Raw genomic sequence first — 18841 nt, forward strand, 5'->3', positions numbered from 1 at the left:
TACAGACTCTTTAATTCTATGAATACTCGTTGCATTCAAAAGAACGTCTAACATCATTGATAACTTCGTAATGAAAAAATGAGACGTCATGCTAAAATGGTAAAAATATATGTCTAAATTTTTTTGTTAAAACATCACTACACAAAATCAAATTTTATTGCGAGCACCACAGGCTGGTAGAACTGTTTGCGTTGCGCCATCAACGTCAACAAAAGTAAACAACTGCACGGTAAGAATTTTATCAATAAAATACGTTTTGTATTATACTTAAAGGCTTTATTATTTTGTAATTTAAAAAAATTAAATATTTTTCAACGTAGTTTACGTGTACAGTACGTCGTTTTTAATGACGACATTATTGACATGACGCAACGCGAAACAAAGAAAAGGATTTGCATGGCGGTAGCATAAATTATGCGACATAAACAAAATGGATGTCTCTGCTGTGGCGATGTGAGCCAGGTAGGTGACAAAAACGCCGCTTTAAAATTCACATCGCGCGCTTATCTGTCCTGAATTACCGTCGCGAATGGGTGCGTTATATCTCCACATGCACCGCCTTTTGTTGTTTTCATCACAAAACTGTTTTAACGTGAAAACAGTCGTTGTTATTTTAGCTCGGTTCTTTAAAATTGTTATTCAAAATGGCGTACAGCCAGACGAGGAAAAATTGAGTAGTTTATGCATTTGTGTATTAAGTGTACAGACATTGAAATATGGGCCATATGGGGACCATAAACTCCAGATAATAAGACGAGAACTCTTAGTTTGACGAGGCATAGACAGTTTTTCTGAAGATATTTGTGATTTGTTTAAAAAAAGTTAAGTTCCATCGGGTTGTTTTGGCATTGGCAGCTGATTTCATATTTGGAAAGTTCGTCGACCGGTGTCATTGCCCCCTGACGTGACCGAGTTACAGAAATCAAAGCAAGTTTATGTATCGTCATTTTTGTTTCTTCTATATTATCGTTTCAGGTTTCATGACAAACAATTCAATGTCGTGAGCACTTACACCAACTATGGCAGACACTGAAGGAGAATCCACGGTCAAGAACTCTGAAAACCACACTGACAATAACCACATGGAAGTTGAGATTTGCAAAAACGATGGTTTAGTCAAAAATGATAAATCAGCAGGAGATGCATCAACAAGTTGTCATGACAACAACACTGAACTAAATTCAGAGGGGATTAAATCAAATGACATCAAACTACAGAATGTTTGTGATGAAGATGGGGGGAAGGGAGACGCACCCTCCAAGCCAGTGGAAGACACATCGGCAGATGTTGTCTCGTCCAAGGCTGGTGGCACTTTCGAAATATCTCCCTCCTCTAGTAGTAGCAGTGATGAAGGGGGCACATCACATAAATACAAAACAAAACACAGAACTGAAAACACATTCAAAGATCTTGAAATGGGTGATATAGATGAGCCAGTGGAAAACGAGGAAACAGGAGCATCAAATCAAGATGACGGCCCAAAAGCAGAAATCCTTAATAAAGTTAAAACGAGTGAATTAGACAGTGATGACGAGAGTGATGCAGACGATGACCGGCACAGTGAGACGCGAAGTGGTGGCAGTGACATTGAATCTGAGCCAGAGGACATAATCGAGCAGAAACCGCTTCCGTGCAACTGGTATGCATGGTCGTACATACGTGACCGAGAACTAGGAAATAAAAAGAACATGTACAGCTACAGCTCAAATGCGATTGGCAGCGCATCCTTCGTCCAACGTTTTAAACGTCAAAACACGTTAGACTATCACCAAGGATGTGTGAATACTTTACACTTTAACCCGGCCGGGAATTTACTTGCAAGCGGCAGCGATGATTTGGAGATCGTACTTTGGGACTGGGCTCATGGTAAACCCAATTTAGTCTACCAAAGTGGTCATAAAAGTAATGTGTTTCAGGTGAGTTGCATCAAAACGTACACGGTAATAATTTATTATGAGAGAAAATATTTGTGGGGCATTCAGAACATTGTTTTCAAATAATGTGGGCAAGCATTATGCAAGTCTAATACCATATTTGCTCTATTGATTAATAGCATAACTGACAGGTCAAGTTTTATTGATCTATTATATGTTAAATGCAATTTTTAGTTCAAATGCACGTCTGCTTGAAATGCACTTCTAATGGAGCAAATACGGTAGTGATAAAGTAACATGACTTGAAATGCTGCTTAAAATATAAGTTGAGCAACATTTTTGTTTTTCGCATTGAGTATTTCTGGAGACGGAATCAGTGTTAGGGTTTAGGGTATGTAGGTTAGGGGTATGTGTAATGCAGGTGGCAATGGGGGGGGGGATGTGTTTAAAATTGTGATTCTGACATTAATACTGATGGTTACTGAACCTGCTATTATATACATCATCTGAAATCTTGGTTTATAGATGAATAAGGTAGTGCATACGCCGTACCACCATTTGTCTAAGGGATGATCTTACGATCGATTTTGCTATTGAGTTTTTTTTGGACTAGTACTGTAAAATCTGTATTAGAAGCTGTGACTTCTATTGAAATGGTAGAATGCAACAGAGGGGATGCGGCTTCTATTAGAGCCATCTACACATATGAGAAATGATAAATTTTTGGTTCTTAAATAATTGTTCAAAAAGAAAGGGTGCAACTTCTATTAGGGATGTGGCTTCTAATACAGATTTTATGGTACCAAATAACTAGACACGCTACTGATAATATGTCGTCAGTAACATGTCTGTCGTTATTTGATCAAAGCTAGAATACAAAAGCTGATACAGAAAAACTGAGATGCGCACATCTAGTCAACATTGTTAGGAACATCCTGTGCAATTCCTGCAAAATTGGCCTTCAGGTAATTTATTGGAAAAACATTGGAACGGCATTCGTCTATATCTAAGCTTTCAGATGATGTATAGGTTGTTAGTAACTTTTAGAGAATATCTGAATCACAGATCAATTTGTATCCCTGTTGTTACCATAAGTATCGTCATTGTTAGACATTGTATGAAATAATATTTATTTACGTACCAGTTTCATATCAAAACTCTGCATCAATACCAGCAGTTTGTAGCAAAAAGCACCACAAAACATTTTTGAATCCTGGAGTTTTTTTGTCGCAGTGTGGAGTCACCTCATAATGTTGTCAACTGATGCCAAGAAATGCCCATAAAAAACTGATCATTTATTTCTTTATTACTTGATGCATAGACCCCAGAAAACATGTTTTCAAAGTCTAATATTCAGGGCTCTCCATGGTTTGGAAATTAAACTCCAAGGGGCAGGTGGAGTGGGCGTGGCACTTGACCTTTGACAAGATATTTTGCAGGGTGTCTATCAATGGGAGGGAATCACTAAAATTGTAACATGGATCATTGGCATAGATGTAGATGTTGGAATACGGCACAGATCTAGAAGCAGTACCTACACACGAATTGGTGACGTCATAAAATACATGACCTTCAATCGGGGTCGTTTCCTCGGTATATACGAATTGGTATATACAAATTACAATAAAGATACTTAAGACATTACACATAAGGTAAAACAAATCACGTGACAATATAATGATAATAACGGTAATAAATCCTAGCTTAACAGTTGAACAGAACGCTCATATAGTCAGTCGGTGACGCCGAGGGTCACGAACTGTGTTGCAAAATGGCCGTGTGGTTGAAACTGGGTCATGGCGTGACGTGTGAGGAAGACATCATTAAACACTCAAAATCACAATAAAACGGGGAAGTGGTTGCATATTACGGCGTAGCTAACATGGAAAATAAAAAAACGCCCAATACAAACGACATGGGTTCGAATCACACTAGATACACACTCACCAGAACCGAAGCAATCAGAAACCAGCAATCGTTTTGGCTTTTCCGTTCAACTCATCGGAACACTGGAGTAGTTAGAAAAATGAACACCACTTAACGACCAACGTCGTGGCGTGGTACACAAGCGTGCCATCAATATAAAACAAAATTAGCTTGAAAAGACAGTGGGTTCGAGTCCCGCTCAGAGCTACCGTAAAAACGTAAATCAAATAAACTGAAATCTCTCAAACCGTAAACAAGTAAACAAAGAACGTCGCAAAAAAATAATAAACCTCACAAAACTCCACCATACAAAACTGAATGAATAAATAATAAAATAACTAACGTCTTAAACTGGACGACGCGCAATTTGTTCAACAGTTTCCAGATTGTGACAAGAGATAAACAAGACCCAAGTCAAGGTAAGTTTTGTTAAAGTGTCGATGGCGTTCCCTATATTACGAAAACAATTCAGGCAACAGACGAATATCTTCTGTGGTGTTGTGGAATTTATACCGTGTCTGCGGAATTGTTGATTGAGGGTTCGAAGCCAGCAGTTAACATTTTGTTAGAAAGTTTCACAATTAAATCAAATATCCAATGATACCAGTATATTTATTTCATTATTTTAACAACTTGCAATGGTGGAAGTTGGTCAAACACGAGTTCTTACACCTAAATAAGTATCAAATATTTGTCGACACATTTATTCTCTCAACCTTGTAGAGGTGGAAATTAATTAAACAACAGATATTTACTCACAAATAATGGTCAATATTTGTCCATACATTCATTCTGTCAATTTAAGAACTTGTAATTGTTGGAATACATCAAATGAGAGTTGTCTACACCAAAATAAGTTTCAAATACTTGTCCATACATTTATTCTCTCAATTTAACAACTTGTAATGGTGTAAAATAATTAAACGAGAGTTGTCTACACCAAAATAAGTCTAAAATATTTGTCCGCACATTTATTCTCTCAATTTAACAACTTGTAATGGTGTAAAATAATTAAACGAGAGCTGTCTACACCAAAATAAGTCTAAAATATTTGTCCGCACATTTATTCTCTCAATTTAACAACTTGTAATGGTGTAAAATAATTAAACGAGAGCTGTCTACACCAAAATAAGTCTAAAATATTTGTCCATACATTTATTCTCTCACGTTAACAACTTGTAATGGTGTAAAATAATTAAACGAGAGTTGTCTACACCAAAATAAGTCTAAAATATTTGTCCGCACATTTATTCTCTCAATTTAACAACTTGTAATGGTGTAAAATAATTAAACGATAGCTGTCTACACCAAAATAAGTCTAAAATATTTGTCCGTACATTTATTCTCTCAATTTAACAACTTGTAATTGTGGGAATTAATCAAACGAGAGCTGTCTACACCAAAATAAGTCTAAAATATTTGTCCGCACACTTATTCTCTCAATTTAACAACTTGTAATGGTGTAAAATAATTAAACGAGAGCTGTCTACACCAAAATAAGTCTAAAATATTTGTCCATACATTTATTCTCTCAATTTAACAACTTGGAATTGTGTAAAATAATTAAACGAGAGCTGTCTACACCAAAATAAGTCTAAAATATTTGTCCACACATTTATTCGTTCAATTTAACAACCTGTAATTGTGGGAATTAATCAAACGTGAGTTGTTTACATCAAACTAAGTATTTAATATTTGTTGAGACATTTATTCTCTCAATTTAACAACTTGTAATGGTGTAAAATAATTAAACGAGAGTTGTCCACACCAAAATTAATCTCAAATATTTGTCCACACATTTATTGTCACAATTTAACCACTTGTTAATAGTGGAAATTACTTAAATGCGACTTGTTTAATCAGTTGACATCAATGCAACTTACTGTAAATGGCGTAATTATTCACTGGGTTTTAATTTAGCTTATTTCGCTGACTGGAAAATGCGCTAAATTAAAACACAGTGAATATGTACAATTTAGCATAGAACACATTATCTAAATGACGAAACCGTTAATTTAAAACCCACTTAATATGCCTGAAATGGTAAATCAGTGAAAATTAAACCCAATGAAAATTAGTCATTTTACAGTACCCGCAGACAGTGCACAACAGAGTATCATTATTGAGCAATTATAAACAGGAACGTGTCTTGGCATTAGGGTTAGGGTCGGGTCAGGTATGGGCAACGGAATTATTAACAGGAACGTGTCTTGACATTAGGGTTAGGGTCGGGTCAGGTATGGGCAACGCAAATGGCAAACACCCAATTGGCAAGATGTACACTAACGGGTTATGGCATGCATATAGTTTACACAAGTAAAAACACAAAATTGGCAATTTTTTGGACAATTGTAACTCAATAATAGAAATATGTTGTATTTCTATATATATACACACTATATAGTCTTATCAAATGCAAACACACCCAGTTAATCCATTGTGGTCTTGTGGGTCAGTTCTTTACATAGTGATCAGGAGGACCTGGGTTCAATTCCCATGCCTGCCGATCTTTTTCTCGCAAACACCATTTGGCAATAAAGCTAAATATGACAACAAATTATTTAATTTGCATGACTACCCACATAGCTCAGTTGATTTGTACTATGTCAGCAATGTGAGCGATCGCTGGTTCGAATCCAGTATGTTTAGTTAGATTTTTGAATGCTAGTGAAGACAGACCACCATTTGTCTAAGGGATGATCTTACGATCGATTTTGCTATTGAGTTTTTTTTGGACTAGTACTGTAAAATCTGTATTAGAAGCTGTGACTTCTATTGAAATGGTAGAATGCAACAGAGGGGATGCGGCTTCTATTAGAGCCATCTACACATATGAGAAATGATAAATTTTTGGTTCTTAAATAATTGTTCAAAAAGAAAGGGTGCAACTTCTATTAGGGATGTGGCTTCTAATACAGATTTTATGGTACCAAATAACTAGACACGCTACTGATAATATGTCGTCAGTAACATGTCTGTCGTTATTTGATCAAAGCTAGAATACAAAAGCTGATACAGAAAAACTGAGATGCGCACATCTAGTCAACATTGTTAGGAACATCCTGTGCAATTCCTGCAAAATTGGCCTTCAGGTAATTTATTGGAAAAACATTGGAACGGCATTCGTCTATATCTAAGCTTTCAGATGATGTATAGGTTGTTAGTAACTTTTAGAGAATATCTGAATCACAGATCAATTTGTATCCCTGTTGTTACCATAAGTATCGTCATTGTTAGACATTGTATGAAATAATATTTATTTACGTACCAGTTTCATATCAAAACTCTGCATCAATACCAGCAGTTTGTAGCAAAAAGCACCACAAAACATTTTTGAATCCTGGAGTTTTTTTGTCGCAGTGTGGAGTCACCTCATAATGTTGTCAACTGATGCCAAGAAATGCCCATAAAAAACTGATCATTTATTTCTTTATTACTTGATGCATAGACTCCAGAAAACATGTTTTCAAAGTCTAATATTCAGGGCTCTCCATGGTTTGGAAATTAAACTCCAAGGGGCAGGTGGAGTGGGCGTGGCACTTGACCTTTGACATGATATTTTGCAGGGTGTCTATCAATGGGAGGGAATCACTAAAATTGTAACATGGATCATTGGCATAGATGTAGATGTTGGAATACTCCCGCTATTATTGTTTCAGCCTTGAACTTTTAATCTGTATTATAAGTTTGGCTAACTGAAGTATAAAAGTTAGGTAAAATTATTAGTAGTTAGTAGTCTTGGTAACAGAAATGTAAGCTGATATTAAATATTTAATACGGAACAGTTTTCAGAAATGAGAAATTTAAAGTGCTATTATAAATGTATCAAGTAATTATTTTTCATCTGAAATCAGCTACACATCATCACAGCTACATCAGTTGTTTTTACTATTAATGATAGTCCAAAAAGAGACAAATTTGTCAATTTGTCAACCAGTTACCCATCATTTCTCTGTTACATGTGTGAAGTTGCACATACCACCGCAGCCCATCTTTAATAACAGTTTGTGATGATCTGTATTGTAAAGCATTGTGTCTGGGACCAGGGTCCAAAGGAAATATAGCAGGGTACTGACATTTTAAACAGGGCGCCAATTTCAGATAACAGGGCCTTGTAAACTCCTTGTGGGAGAACACAGTGATTTAGATGCTTTAGGTGAACTTGCTTTTGGGATCAAAACTGATTTGGATTGGCTATCTTGCCAAATTTTTGGGGAACTTTCAGTTCAGGCTATCCTTTTCACCACCAGTTCCCTGTTTTCAGGGAAGCATTATTTAATTCAGTTGACTCTAGGTGGCACTGTTTGTGAAAGTGCATTTCTTTGTTTTGGAATACTGCATTTGCACTTTCTAAAGTACTTAAAAGCTTCTTTTGTAGGAATTTCAATCACACCAAATTCACAGATTTTGTTGGGAATGTAAATATATTATATACATCTAAAAGAAATCCTTGTAAAAATATCAAAATCTATTGTAAAACATCTTTGACATATTCTCTTGAGGGTTTTCCAAGTTAAGTCATTCATTGTGGTGAACACCCTGTTTTTTATCGTATTCAACAAATCATTTGGTTCATACATGTACATATATGTACTTGTGACCATTGTTTGGAATATAATTTCGTAACACTACTTACCGATACTTGAAAGGGTAGTTAATTTACATTTTATCAAAATGTCCTGCATGAAATTCAAATCCATTTTTAAGGTTGGGCACCGAATTGTAGCAGAGTCCTCCCTTCCCTCCTCAGCTACTAGGTTGAGCATAAAAGAATTTTTTTTTTTTTAATTATGATTAACTCTGGATTGTCTATGGCTTGTGTGCTGGTGTGAATTTAAATTCTTAGTAACAATACTATGTTGTTTTATTGTTACAGGCTAAGTTTATGCCATACAGCGGAGATACCACCATTGTCAGTTGTGCCAGAGACGGACAGGTAAGTAATTTGTACATTACGGAAACATGTGTATTAGTCAAAGCAGTTCTCGGGTGCTTTTATGGAAGAATTGTTTATTTTAGCTGTCATCAAGGACAAGTGGGGTCAATTGCTGAATGAACCTTGGCATTTTCAACATATTCTTGAAAAATGTCAACTTAGATGGTCTTTCCTCTGATTTGTTTTTTTTTGTGATGATTACATCAATTCTTTTATTTTTGTAAAAATGGCTTGCCTAATTGCTTCATTATTTTAAATGTAGTCACTTTAGGGGAACCTTTCTCAGATTTGTTGATTTTGTGATGATTTTCTAATTGTAGTGAATATTTCTCTTATTTTTGGTAAAAAGGAGGTTTCTGACTTGCTTTGATATTGTATACCTTGGCTGGACCTCTATAAAATTTGTTGATTTTTTAATGATAACTTAATATATATTTTCCTAATCTTAGTAAACATTTTTGTAATTTTCAATAAAAAAATAAACAAACTATTTCTGAGTTGTTTTTGAAAACCAACAGCCTAATTGTTTTGAAATTTCACATGGTAGATACTTTGGATGGGTCGCTGTCGGATTCACTCCTCCATCAGACTAGTATCATTCATTTTGTGTAGATAACTACATTTTGCTTATTTCAATGAATATCCTTTTTATCTTGAAAATATATAAACTGATAGATATATTTCTTTCCCATTATACATCAGAAACGGTGGATATATCAGCCAACACTTTTCTTATTTAATAACATGTAATTACTGTGGAATACTTTATTTTCGCTGGAATTAAATTTCGCTGAAAAGGATTTTGGGGCGTTTTGCTTGGAATTTATTTTCACTGATTTTTGATGAGATTAATGTGAAATATAGGAAAAAATATATTCGCTGGATTTTATTTTCATGGAATCATCCCTTCAGCGAAAATAGCAAAAATAAATTCCAAGCGAAAATAAAGTATTCTACAGTAGTATAGATTGAGTTGCTACTAATTAGTAGGGTAGACTACAGTTGCTCATTTCATTAATAATCCATTTCTGGCACGTCCTTAATGTCAAACACGTGATAAGAAACTTCGTCTACAGTGATGTTTTCCTGCATTTCATTTGACCTATTAGGTTGAGTCAGTTATTCAAGGTAAACCATATGACACAGTGCCTATTATTGGGTGATAAAAGGGCAAGGCTGGGGATGTGGGCAATGTTATGATGCAATAATGGGCTGTGCAAAGTTCTTTATTTCAATTCAATACCCTGGACTGACAAAAAAATTAATTTTCGCTGAAAAGACGTTTTGGGTGTTATGTACATGTTCATTTACACTGATTTTTGACGATTTGAATGTGAAATATAGAAAAAGAGTATATTCGCTGGATTTTATTTTAATGGAATCATCCCTTCAGCTAAAATAGTGAAAATAAATTACAACCGAAAATTAGGTATTTTACAGTATGTCATATTTACTCTATTACCGTAAAATCTGTATTAGAAGCCGCATCCCTAATAGAAGCTGCCCCCATTCTTTTTGAACAATTGAGACACAAAAATTCACCATTTCTCATATGTGTAGATGCTCTAATAGAAGACACATCTTCTCTGTTGTATTGTACCATTTTAATAGAAACCTTGGCTTCTAATACAGAATTTACAGTAGTCGTTTCATGTGCTTATAACAGTTTATAACAGAGGTGTTTCTATGATCAAAATAAATGTGAGTTGATTTAGTATACAACAGATGCCTTTCTAGTAGAACTGATCAACAAACGAGAATGTAGCGTTGATAACAGGCAGTGTAGGGTATAACAACTGAAAGACACACTGCTGTGGCTTTGCCTTTACCAGGAGGTTCAATTCTTTGTATACATATACAATGTACTATAATAATGTTGGTAATTGTGGTGTCAGCAGGTCATATTATTTACAACATGTGTACCATCATCTTTGATATACGTTTGGGTTCTGACATATTACTGTGACTGTCTGAATACTCCCAGCTTACCCATGCAGTAAATATGCTTTCACATACCAGTAATAACATATAACATCACTTACAACAAGCGTGAATGTTATTTATTCATTTAATTATTTATTTCATTTGTTTATTCATTTGTTTCTGCAGTATAATTATTTATGTATCTGTTGGCTTTAATTTATTTGTTTGTTTTAGTTAGTTTATTTGTTTTTGTGTTAAATTATTTTTTTTATTTAGTTATTTAATTTAATAATTATTGTTTTATTATTTATTTGTTTAATTAATATTTATTTGTTTTGGGGTTAATTTTTTTTCCATACTTAGTAAATTATTCTTCAATTATTTCTTTTTTAATGTGTACACTTTTTATATAATTGTTTTATTTTTAATTTTTATTTAATATTTGTTGTGTTAAGGATTTGTCTGGTTTTTCTAAATTATTTCATTACCATAGCAACTATAAATACATAACACCTGACACTATTTTAGTTACTTATTAGTTTGTCTGAATGGAAAATGTTCATGAATAAAATAATCACATTGCATAATGCTTAGTGACGGCATTAGTGAACTGAAAATATTAGGGCTAAAACAAAACAAAAATTAGTAATTTTGCATGTCTTTTCATTCTTGTTTCTACGACAATTTGTGAAGATGAAAGAAAAAAATTTGATAAAAAATGCTTTGTTAGTCCCCATTTGGATGTAGTAAAAAGTGGGTCTTATGGATTGACATCTGTGTGTGTGTGTCAGTCAGTCTGTCCATCTGTCTGGTCATTTGAATCTGTATCTTGGATGTGCCTTGGCCAATCACATTCGAACTTAGCTCACACACCATATATCTTGGGATACATAGGCACATGCATTTATTTATGATAGGATTCAAGATAGCTGAATGACAGCCATTAAATGCTAAAAATTCACCAAATCAAGCATTCCTTTCATTCCAGAACCTGATCTTGGTTGTTTATGGTTGGATTTTGTTCAAACTTTGTAGATATATACACCGGACATTATGCGACCTTAATGCACATCATTTTGTTTTTAAGATTATAAATGGCCAATTGGCGGTCGTTTTAATCAATGTGGTTCCAGAACTGTATCTCTGACATAGCTGACTCATTTCAGTTTTGTTTTCTGTATATTGAACCAACGAGGACTATGTCATCACATTACTTGTTTTTAATATTACAGGACAAGAAACCAATTTTGTTAACCTAACTATTCTGGTTTTTCATCTACAGGTACGTGTGGGTCACCTGTCAAGTACAGGTGTATGTAAAGAAACCAGGAAATTAGCGCAACATAGAGGAGCTGCTCATAAGGTAAAACACAATATTACAAGTATTTATTAAACTGTTTGATTGGTTATACACTTCCCAGTATACGAGAGGTACTGTACAATCTGTATTAGAAGCTGCGTCTTCTATTAAAATTGTACAATGCAACAGAGTCGATGCGGCTTCTATTAGAGCATCTACACATATGAGAAATGGTGAATGTTTGCTTCTCAATTGTTCAAAAAGAATAGGTGCGATTTCTATTAGAGATGCGGTTTCTAATACAGATTTTACGGTATTTCCTGAAGCCAAGTATTTCTAGTTCTGTTGACATTTTTGACGAATTAAGGGTATCTCAACGCCGTATTTCTCTCTGAAAATCTGTAATTTTTACATTGAGCTGTACAAAAATACAACTCAAAATCAAACCATTTGGTTTTTATGGCAGAAGTTGAGTTTGAGCCAATGTACGTTTGTACATGCCTTGTAGGCTTTTAAGATGTGTAAATAACGCATGAAGATTTGCTGTGATGCTTAACAAATTGTACATTGATATAGTTACCTTGAAAAATTCTTGTAATTTGGTAAAAACAAAATTCATATTTTCTGAACAAAATAAGAGTAAATATGAAAGAAATTAGGAGCCTTAATTCACCTATAGAGTCACATACATTGTTTTTTTTTTTGGAAAACTTACTAACCCAGTGGTCAACAAAATGACTCAACTTGTTTTTTTGGGGGGGAGGGGTTCTATTTTGACTTAGAATCCTTGCAAAATCAGTCCAGTTAGAGGGCACACTAGTTTGTGTCTTTCATGTACTATGTGAGATCAAGTGGTGACCCAAAAATTGCATATACAGACTTGCATGTAGATATTTCCTTCAGTGTCCTACATTTGATACATTGTATAAAGGGAATACATAGTAAGGTACTGTAAAGTTGAAATAGCTATGTACCATTTTACCAAAATGTAAGAATTAACAGAATCGCAATTTCACTGAAGTGCCAACAATCTAATTGTGAGAATACACTTTCTTTGAAATTAGCTACATCTTGAATTAGCGAAATTACAGATTAGCTAAATTAGCTAAAATAACATGAATAACATGCTTAGCTAAAAAGACATGTTTTACAGTATACTGTAGAATACTTTATTTTCGCTGGGAATTAATTTTCGCTGTTTCCGCTGAAGGAATGATTCAGTGAAAATAAAATCCAGTGAATATACTTTTTTCCGATATTTTACATTCAACGCGTCAAAAATCGGTGAAAATAAAATCCACACACAACACCCAAAAAGTCTTTTCAGCTAAAATTAATTCCAGCTAAAATAAAGTATTCTACAGTATACTGTAAAACATGTCTTTTTAGCTAAGCATGTTATTTTAGCTAATTTCTTTACAGTAATGTATATTTGTACAAAGCCTAATAGCCCCGTCACACCATAACGTTTTGATCAGCGTTCTCTGAATGTTCCAATCGTCCAATTTCCGAGCGTTCTGGAACGAGGTAGACACATCCAGCGTTCGATTAACGAGTGCCTTAACGTATGACTAGCGTGTTCCTAACGCACGAGGAGCATGTAATGAGCGACCAAGTAAGATACCCCTGGAAATCATTTATGTGTGCTAACGTGTCACTAGCGCGCGATGAACGACTTTTAAACGTTAAGTGAGCTTGTTGAGCATGTATCTAACGTGTGAATAACGAATGAATAGTTTAAGTCATTAATTTGACGTTAGTCGCACGCTTTAGTGCGCTAGGGGTACGTTCAGCGGTCATTGACAGGTCGCTAGTGAGTTGTTCACTGCAAAGCGAGCGATTGGTAACAACTAAGTAACGCTAGAGCAACGACTGACTAACGATTGTCGAACGTTAGCAAAACAATCGAAGAACGTTATTTAACATTTAACACCGTTTAAAAATAAACGTTGAAGAACGCTGCTCTCAAATGAGAACTTTTGTGCATGTTCAAAACTTTTTTTTTGGATCAGCGTTCTCTGCCGATTCCCCACAATCACTAGCGTTCTCACGGCACTCTTCTGGCGCTGTCCCAGCGACTTTGGGCGACTACCAACGTTTTCTCAAACGCCAGAGAACGCTAGCCAGAACGTCATTGTGTGACTGCCCCTTTAGTGCCATCAATTTTACATTGACTTGACAATTTGTTATCCCATGCTTCCTCAGTACATTACAAGCAAAATAAAATAAATCCTGTGTTTTCTGATATCCATACCTACCCATAGTTTGAGAATAAGTATGCAAATGAGCCCAAAGTTAATTATTTTCTATGCAAATTAAGTCATCCCGCCAATATAAATTTTTATTTTATTTCATTTATTTTCAATCTGATGCAGTAATTAATAGACTTATATACTGTAAATATGTTGAAATATTTAAATGCCGTTTTAGCGAATTTGACTCAATACATTAATTAACAAAATCTTAATTTAGCTAAAATGCCAACAATCTCATTGTGAGAATATACTTTATTCTACATTAGCGACATCTTAAATTAGCGAAATTACAGATTAGCTAAATCAGCTAAAGTAACATGGTAGCTAAAAAGACATGTTTTACAGTAGTTGTACAATAGAAATGTAAACTGGCTTTGGTGTCATATCTGTTATGTCTGTTTTTGATCAATTTATTATTGGTTTCTTGTATGGCACAAAGTCCCATCATATCCGAAAACATGTATGGATTTTGATTATTTTTAGATTTTGATGACTTAGTATGGATTTTTATAGATGTGTGATCAAAATTATTCCCTTTTTGCTGTTTTTTTGTGAAAAATCTTATTTTGTACTGGATAAAAATAACAAACTTTGATGACTTCTGTCCAGTGTGTCTCTATAAATAATATTAAAGTGCCTGTGCAATGCCCACTCTCACGTTAACTATTTTAGATCCGTGTCCTACTGAAGTGGGCAGTTATTGATTGTTTTTGTCAAAATGGTTACTCCTATCCAAGTAAATTTAAGATATATCTCGTGCTGTAGCCACGCCCACCTATCCTGAAACGGTCGACTGTTTCCGGATTTCCGACTCTCGCCGAAAGTGCGCCACCAAATGCCAAAATATGAGAGGAAGCCATACTCCTGAGCTGTACTTATATAACACTGCGTGATTCAACATACTTTTAAACAATATACATTTTTCGGTCGGAATTTCTTTTTTTTGTCAATTTTTTTTTTTTTGAGATAGAGAGTTTTTAGAAGTTGTTTTCAGAACAAACGTTTGTGATGGTTAAACGTTGTGTTGTGGGCGGTTGCAGTAATACGTATAGTCATAGTGTAAGTATTCACACTTTTCCAAATTATCCGAAGGTGCGACGTCAGTAAACGAAAGCCGTGAAAACAACGAGAAAAGGTTGGGGTGGACCTTCTCCTTACAGCGTCATATGTGGTGTCCACTTCACCTCAGATTCTTTTTTCGAAAAACTGTCTTCAGCCGTGAAAAAACAACTAGGTTTTAAAGAGAAGCGCCGACAACTTAAACCTGGCGCAATACCAACAATTTTGAAAGAAATAGATTCCAAACCAGCCCATGATCACCGAGGCGGATTTCAGAAGAGAGAGAGACGTCGGGTAAGTGTTTCAAATCATTTGACTTGTTTTGCCATCCTGATTATCGCTTTATAGAGACAATTAAGTTTGCGTTATGTAAAGGTATCAATAATTTTGATAGTAACACGAAAACGACGCGTCGGACAAACAGGAAATTACACAGTCCTTACACACTGCTAATTGTTTTCATTTTCGCAGGCTAAAAGTTTCTGAATTGTTCGGTGATTGGTGCTGAATGTCGAATTCACACCTCTGTTACTTTACTTCCAGCTTGATCTGCGAAATAATTTTATGGGGGTACTGGACATCTCGACCCCAAAAAATCCCGACCCGTTTTTCATACCTACAGCCAAAACAAAGTCAGCTTGGACTTTCAGTTATGAGACATGACAAAACAAACGCTGCCAGTGATAGATTTCGCGAATAAAAAACAAAATTAACGCAATCAAAGGCGCCGACCACACGCGTTGGAAATATTAGTAGATAGTACACGATGTTTCGAATTAAAAGATGTCGATCAACGTTGAACTAGATAGAGGTTCGCGTCGCCACATTGAGACAGGGTCGCGTCGATGCAGTGGGTCGAGATGTTCAATTTGGGTCGAAATGTCTTGGGTCGAGATGTCTAGAAATCATTTATGAAATAAGAATCCGGGCTTTGGCTGTCAATGCGTTATCACCAAGTAAATAAGTATGACAATCACGCTAACTCGAGTCCACTCTGAATTTGTCTGTATGTGTGTTGCTCTCAATTATTTTTGTTATCCAATTAAACGCCACCAGTCACGCACTTGTCCTCGTCGTGACCCGACGCGTTCACCCATTTCAACTGAATCTATTTCCACGCGGCGGTCATTTATTTAGTAACTGTGATTTGTCGTTTTTTTTAGTTATTTCCCTATTTTATTGATCACTATAGTTTAACGTCTAGAATGTCAAAATATGTTTTCTTTTTATTTTAATTTTGATGCTTCTACTGGAAATGTACTTCAATAGAGCATGTATGATATGATTCTTTATGGTTTTCTATCTACTATTGTTGAATCAAAATGCTCTCATTATAATTTACAGATTACGTAGAAGAGCTCTTCAATACACTAGACTTGTATGTTGGAGGAGATTGTGTATTACATACACTTGATGATGCACCCCTGCCACTCAACAGCCAGTATGCCCACCCTGACAAAGTCTCGGCAGTTCATTGCCACACTACAAGATTCACATAACAGTGTAAATACATTTCCAGATGCTGCAACAATTATGCTAATAAAAAACAGGCTACGTTACACAGTTCACAAATTTTATTTAGACTTGTGATGAACAAAGAAATATGACAATGTAAACATTGGATTGTCTGTACATGTATGTGAGGAAAATAATGTGAATAAAATATAATTTGTACATGGATTACTATTACTATAGTATATGGTTTTAATTGAGTGACACTGTGTGACAATGAAAAAAGGAAACACATCTTCAGATTTTGGAATCTATGAAAAACCAAGATTTGGTAATTTAAGTCCTAAATAATTCTCTGACATAAATATTGATAAATCTGTTACTGCTCACTCTGGTAGTACTGTAGTCTTTTTCAATGAACTTCAAGTATCCCCTCGTTAACCTGTGGAGGTTTAGAAAATAAATAAGGTCACAATCTTTATTTGGCATTTGTTTATACGTAATTCATTCGTTTTATGATGCATCTTTTTTTACTATAATAAAGGCAACTATTATTATGTTATATATGTGTTTGAATTATGGATGAAAAAAATATTGAACACATTTACAATTAGTACACAAGTATAAGCAATTGCCACCCAATCCTCTCAAACGATTATTCAAAAAATAATTAAATTTTTTTTCTTCATTTTCTTTTCATAATAATATGTCAATTTTATTTCACCAAACATTTTTCAAATTTACGTTTAAAATTTTGAAACTTGCGGATGTAATGCACACCCGCGCTTCGTGTGAAGGGAAGCCAGGTCAAAACATTGGGCATTTTACGTGTGTAGAGCAGCCCACAGAGACGTCGGCCGATCCCAACAACCATATCAGAAATTGTTGATGGTGGAAAAAAATAAGAGTTTCATTTGTGCAAAAAAAAAATCAAACGTGATAAAGTAAAACACCGTTGACATTCGGGCCACACGAGACACTCACGCCTTCGACCATGAACGAAAATCCAATATATGGATGCCAATGCACGTTTGAACGAAGCAGGCAATATTTCTGAGGAAATTCCCGATCTAAGTTTATCGAGCATAATAAAGAGTTCACACATACCTCTTTGAAATTATCGATAAGATATTTTATAAAGAGTAGTAAGCTCAACTAGAACAAAAAAAACTAGAACTTCTTACCGACTCGAAAGTTGTCCAGTGCCGAGGTTCAGCGATAGTTTACAAACGTGCGCCGGGGACGGTGACATCACTGCGACCAGCCACACCAGAACGGACATATCTCGCATCTAACTCAACCCCATGCAACAAATTTGATATCCAAGTGTTCATTATGGCCCGTTCTTCCTCGACGAAAAAGTACATAAGTGACAATTTAGTCAAAGACGAGACAACTGCACAAGAAATTTGCCTTATTTACACGTATCGGCAATGCGAGCTGCCCAGCAACTTCCCTTTCTGACGTCACAAGGGGAATTTCTGTATGGCAATGAATAGCTAATGAGGAGCCTCGTTTTAAAATACAAAAAATAAAGTTGCTGTAGACTGAGTTTAAAACACATTTTTTCACTTAAGAAAAATAATTTATGCTTAGAAACATAAAAATTAATAATATTTATGTATCAATTGATAATTTTAGACGTGAAAATAGCAGCCATTTCACTGGCACTTTAAATAGTTGAAATGACGACCAACTGTCTTTACATAGTGGAATTCAAAGTGTTGAAACCCTGTACATATTGGTATGTTATTGATTATCACTTGTGTCAATGTGTTAACAATACACACATAATAACAGTAAGAATAGAGCCATCTCAACAGATACAGATATCTTGATGCATTTTAGAAAACAATTAGACAACTCAGTTGTGGTTGTTACTGTTATCATATGTCTAATTGTCACTGATGCAAATGTGTCATCTTATCGTGTTTCTGGCAGATTGCCTATCAATAAGAGCTTCTCATTCCATCACATGTGGCTATGTGTTCTAATTGCTGTACTGATATTCATGGACTTAACCATTAGAAGTCCGGTGGTTTTAAACTGAAACTTTTAGCGATCAACGTTAAATGGCCCAAAACAATGGAATTTAGCATGCCTTAATATATTTATA

At 35.0% G+C, this 18841-nt stretch overlaps 2 protein-coding genes and 1 long non-coding RNA gene across 3 annotated transcripts in view; 1 reads left to right on the forward strand and 2 right to left on the reverse strand.

Moving 5' to 3' along the window:
- Positions 1–3844, reverse strand: part of LOC100366335 (beta-1,3-galactosyltransferase 1-like) — a 414782-nt gene extending 410938 nt beyond the window's left edge. Inside the window, exon 1 of the mRNA XM_085499247.1 lies at positions 3822–3844. The gene's annotated coding sequence lies outside the window, so the exon portion shown is untranslated. The remainder of the gene's footprint in view (positions 1–3821) is intronic.
- Positions 410–18841, forward strand: part of LOC102807390 (DDB1- and CUL4-associated factor 8-like) — a 41029-nt gene continuing 22597 nt past the window's right edge. Inside the window, exons 1-4 of the mRNA XM_085499244.1 lie at positions 410–462; positions 976–1916; positions 8677–8736; positions 11942–12022. Of these exons, the coding sequence (XP_085355370.1) occupies positions 1020–1916; positions 8677–8736; positions 11942–12022 (1038 nt within the window). The 5' untranslated portion in view covers positions 410–462; positions 976–1019. The remainder of the gene's footprint in view (positions 463–975; positions 1917–8676; positions 8737–11941; positions 12023–18841) is intronic.
- LOC146745917 (uncharacterized) lies at positions 16830–18272 on the reverse strand. Its single transcript, XR_014929419.1, has 2 exons — positions 17910–18272; positions 16830–17167 (listed from the first exon to the last, which is right to left on the reverse strand). It is a non-coding gene; the product is annotated as an uncharacterized LOC146745917 (long non-coding RNA).

This window comes from Saccoglossus kowalevskii, chromosome 5, assembly GCF_978046115.1.
Source record: "Saccoglossus kowalevskii chromosome 5, keSacKowa6.1, whole genome shotgun sequence".
NCBI lineage: Eukaryota > Metazoa > Hemichordata > Enteropneusta > Harrimaniidae > Saccoglossus > Saccoglossus kowalevskii.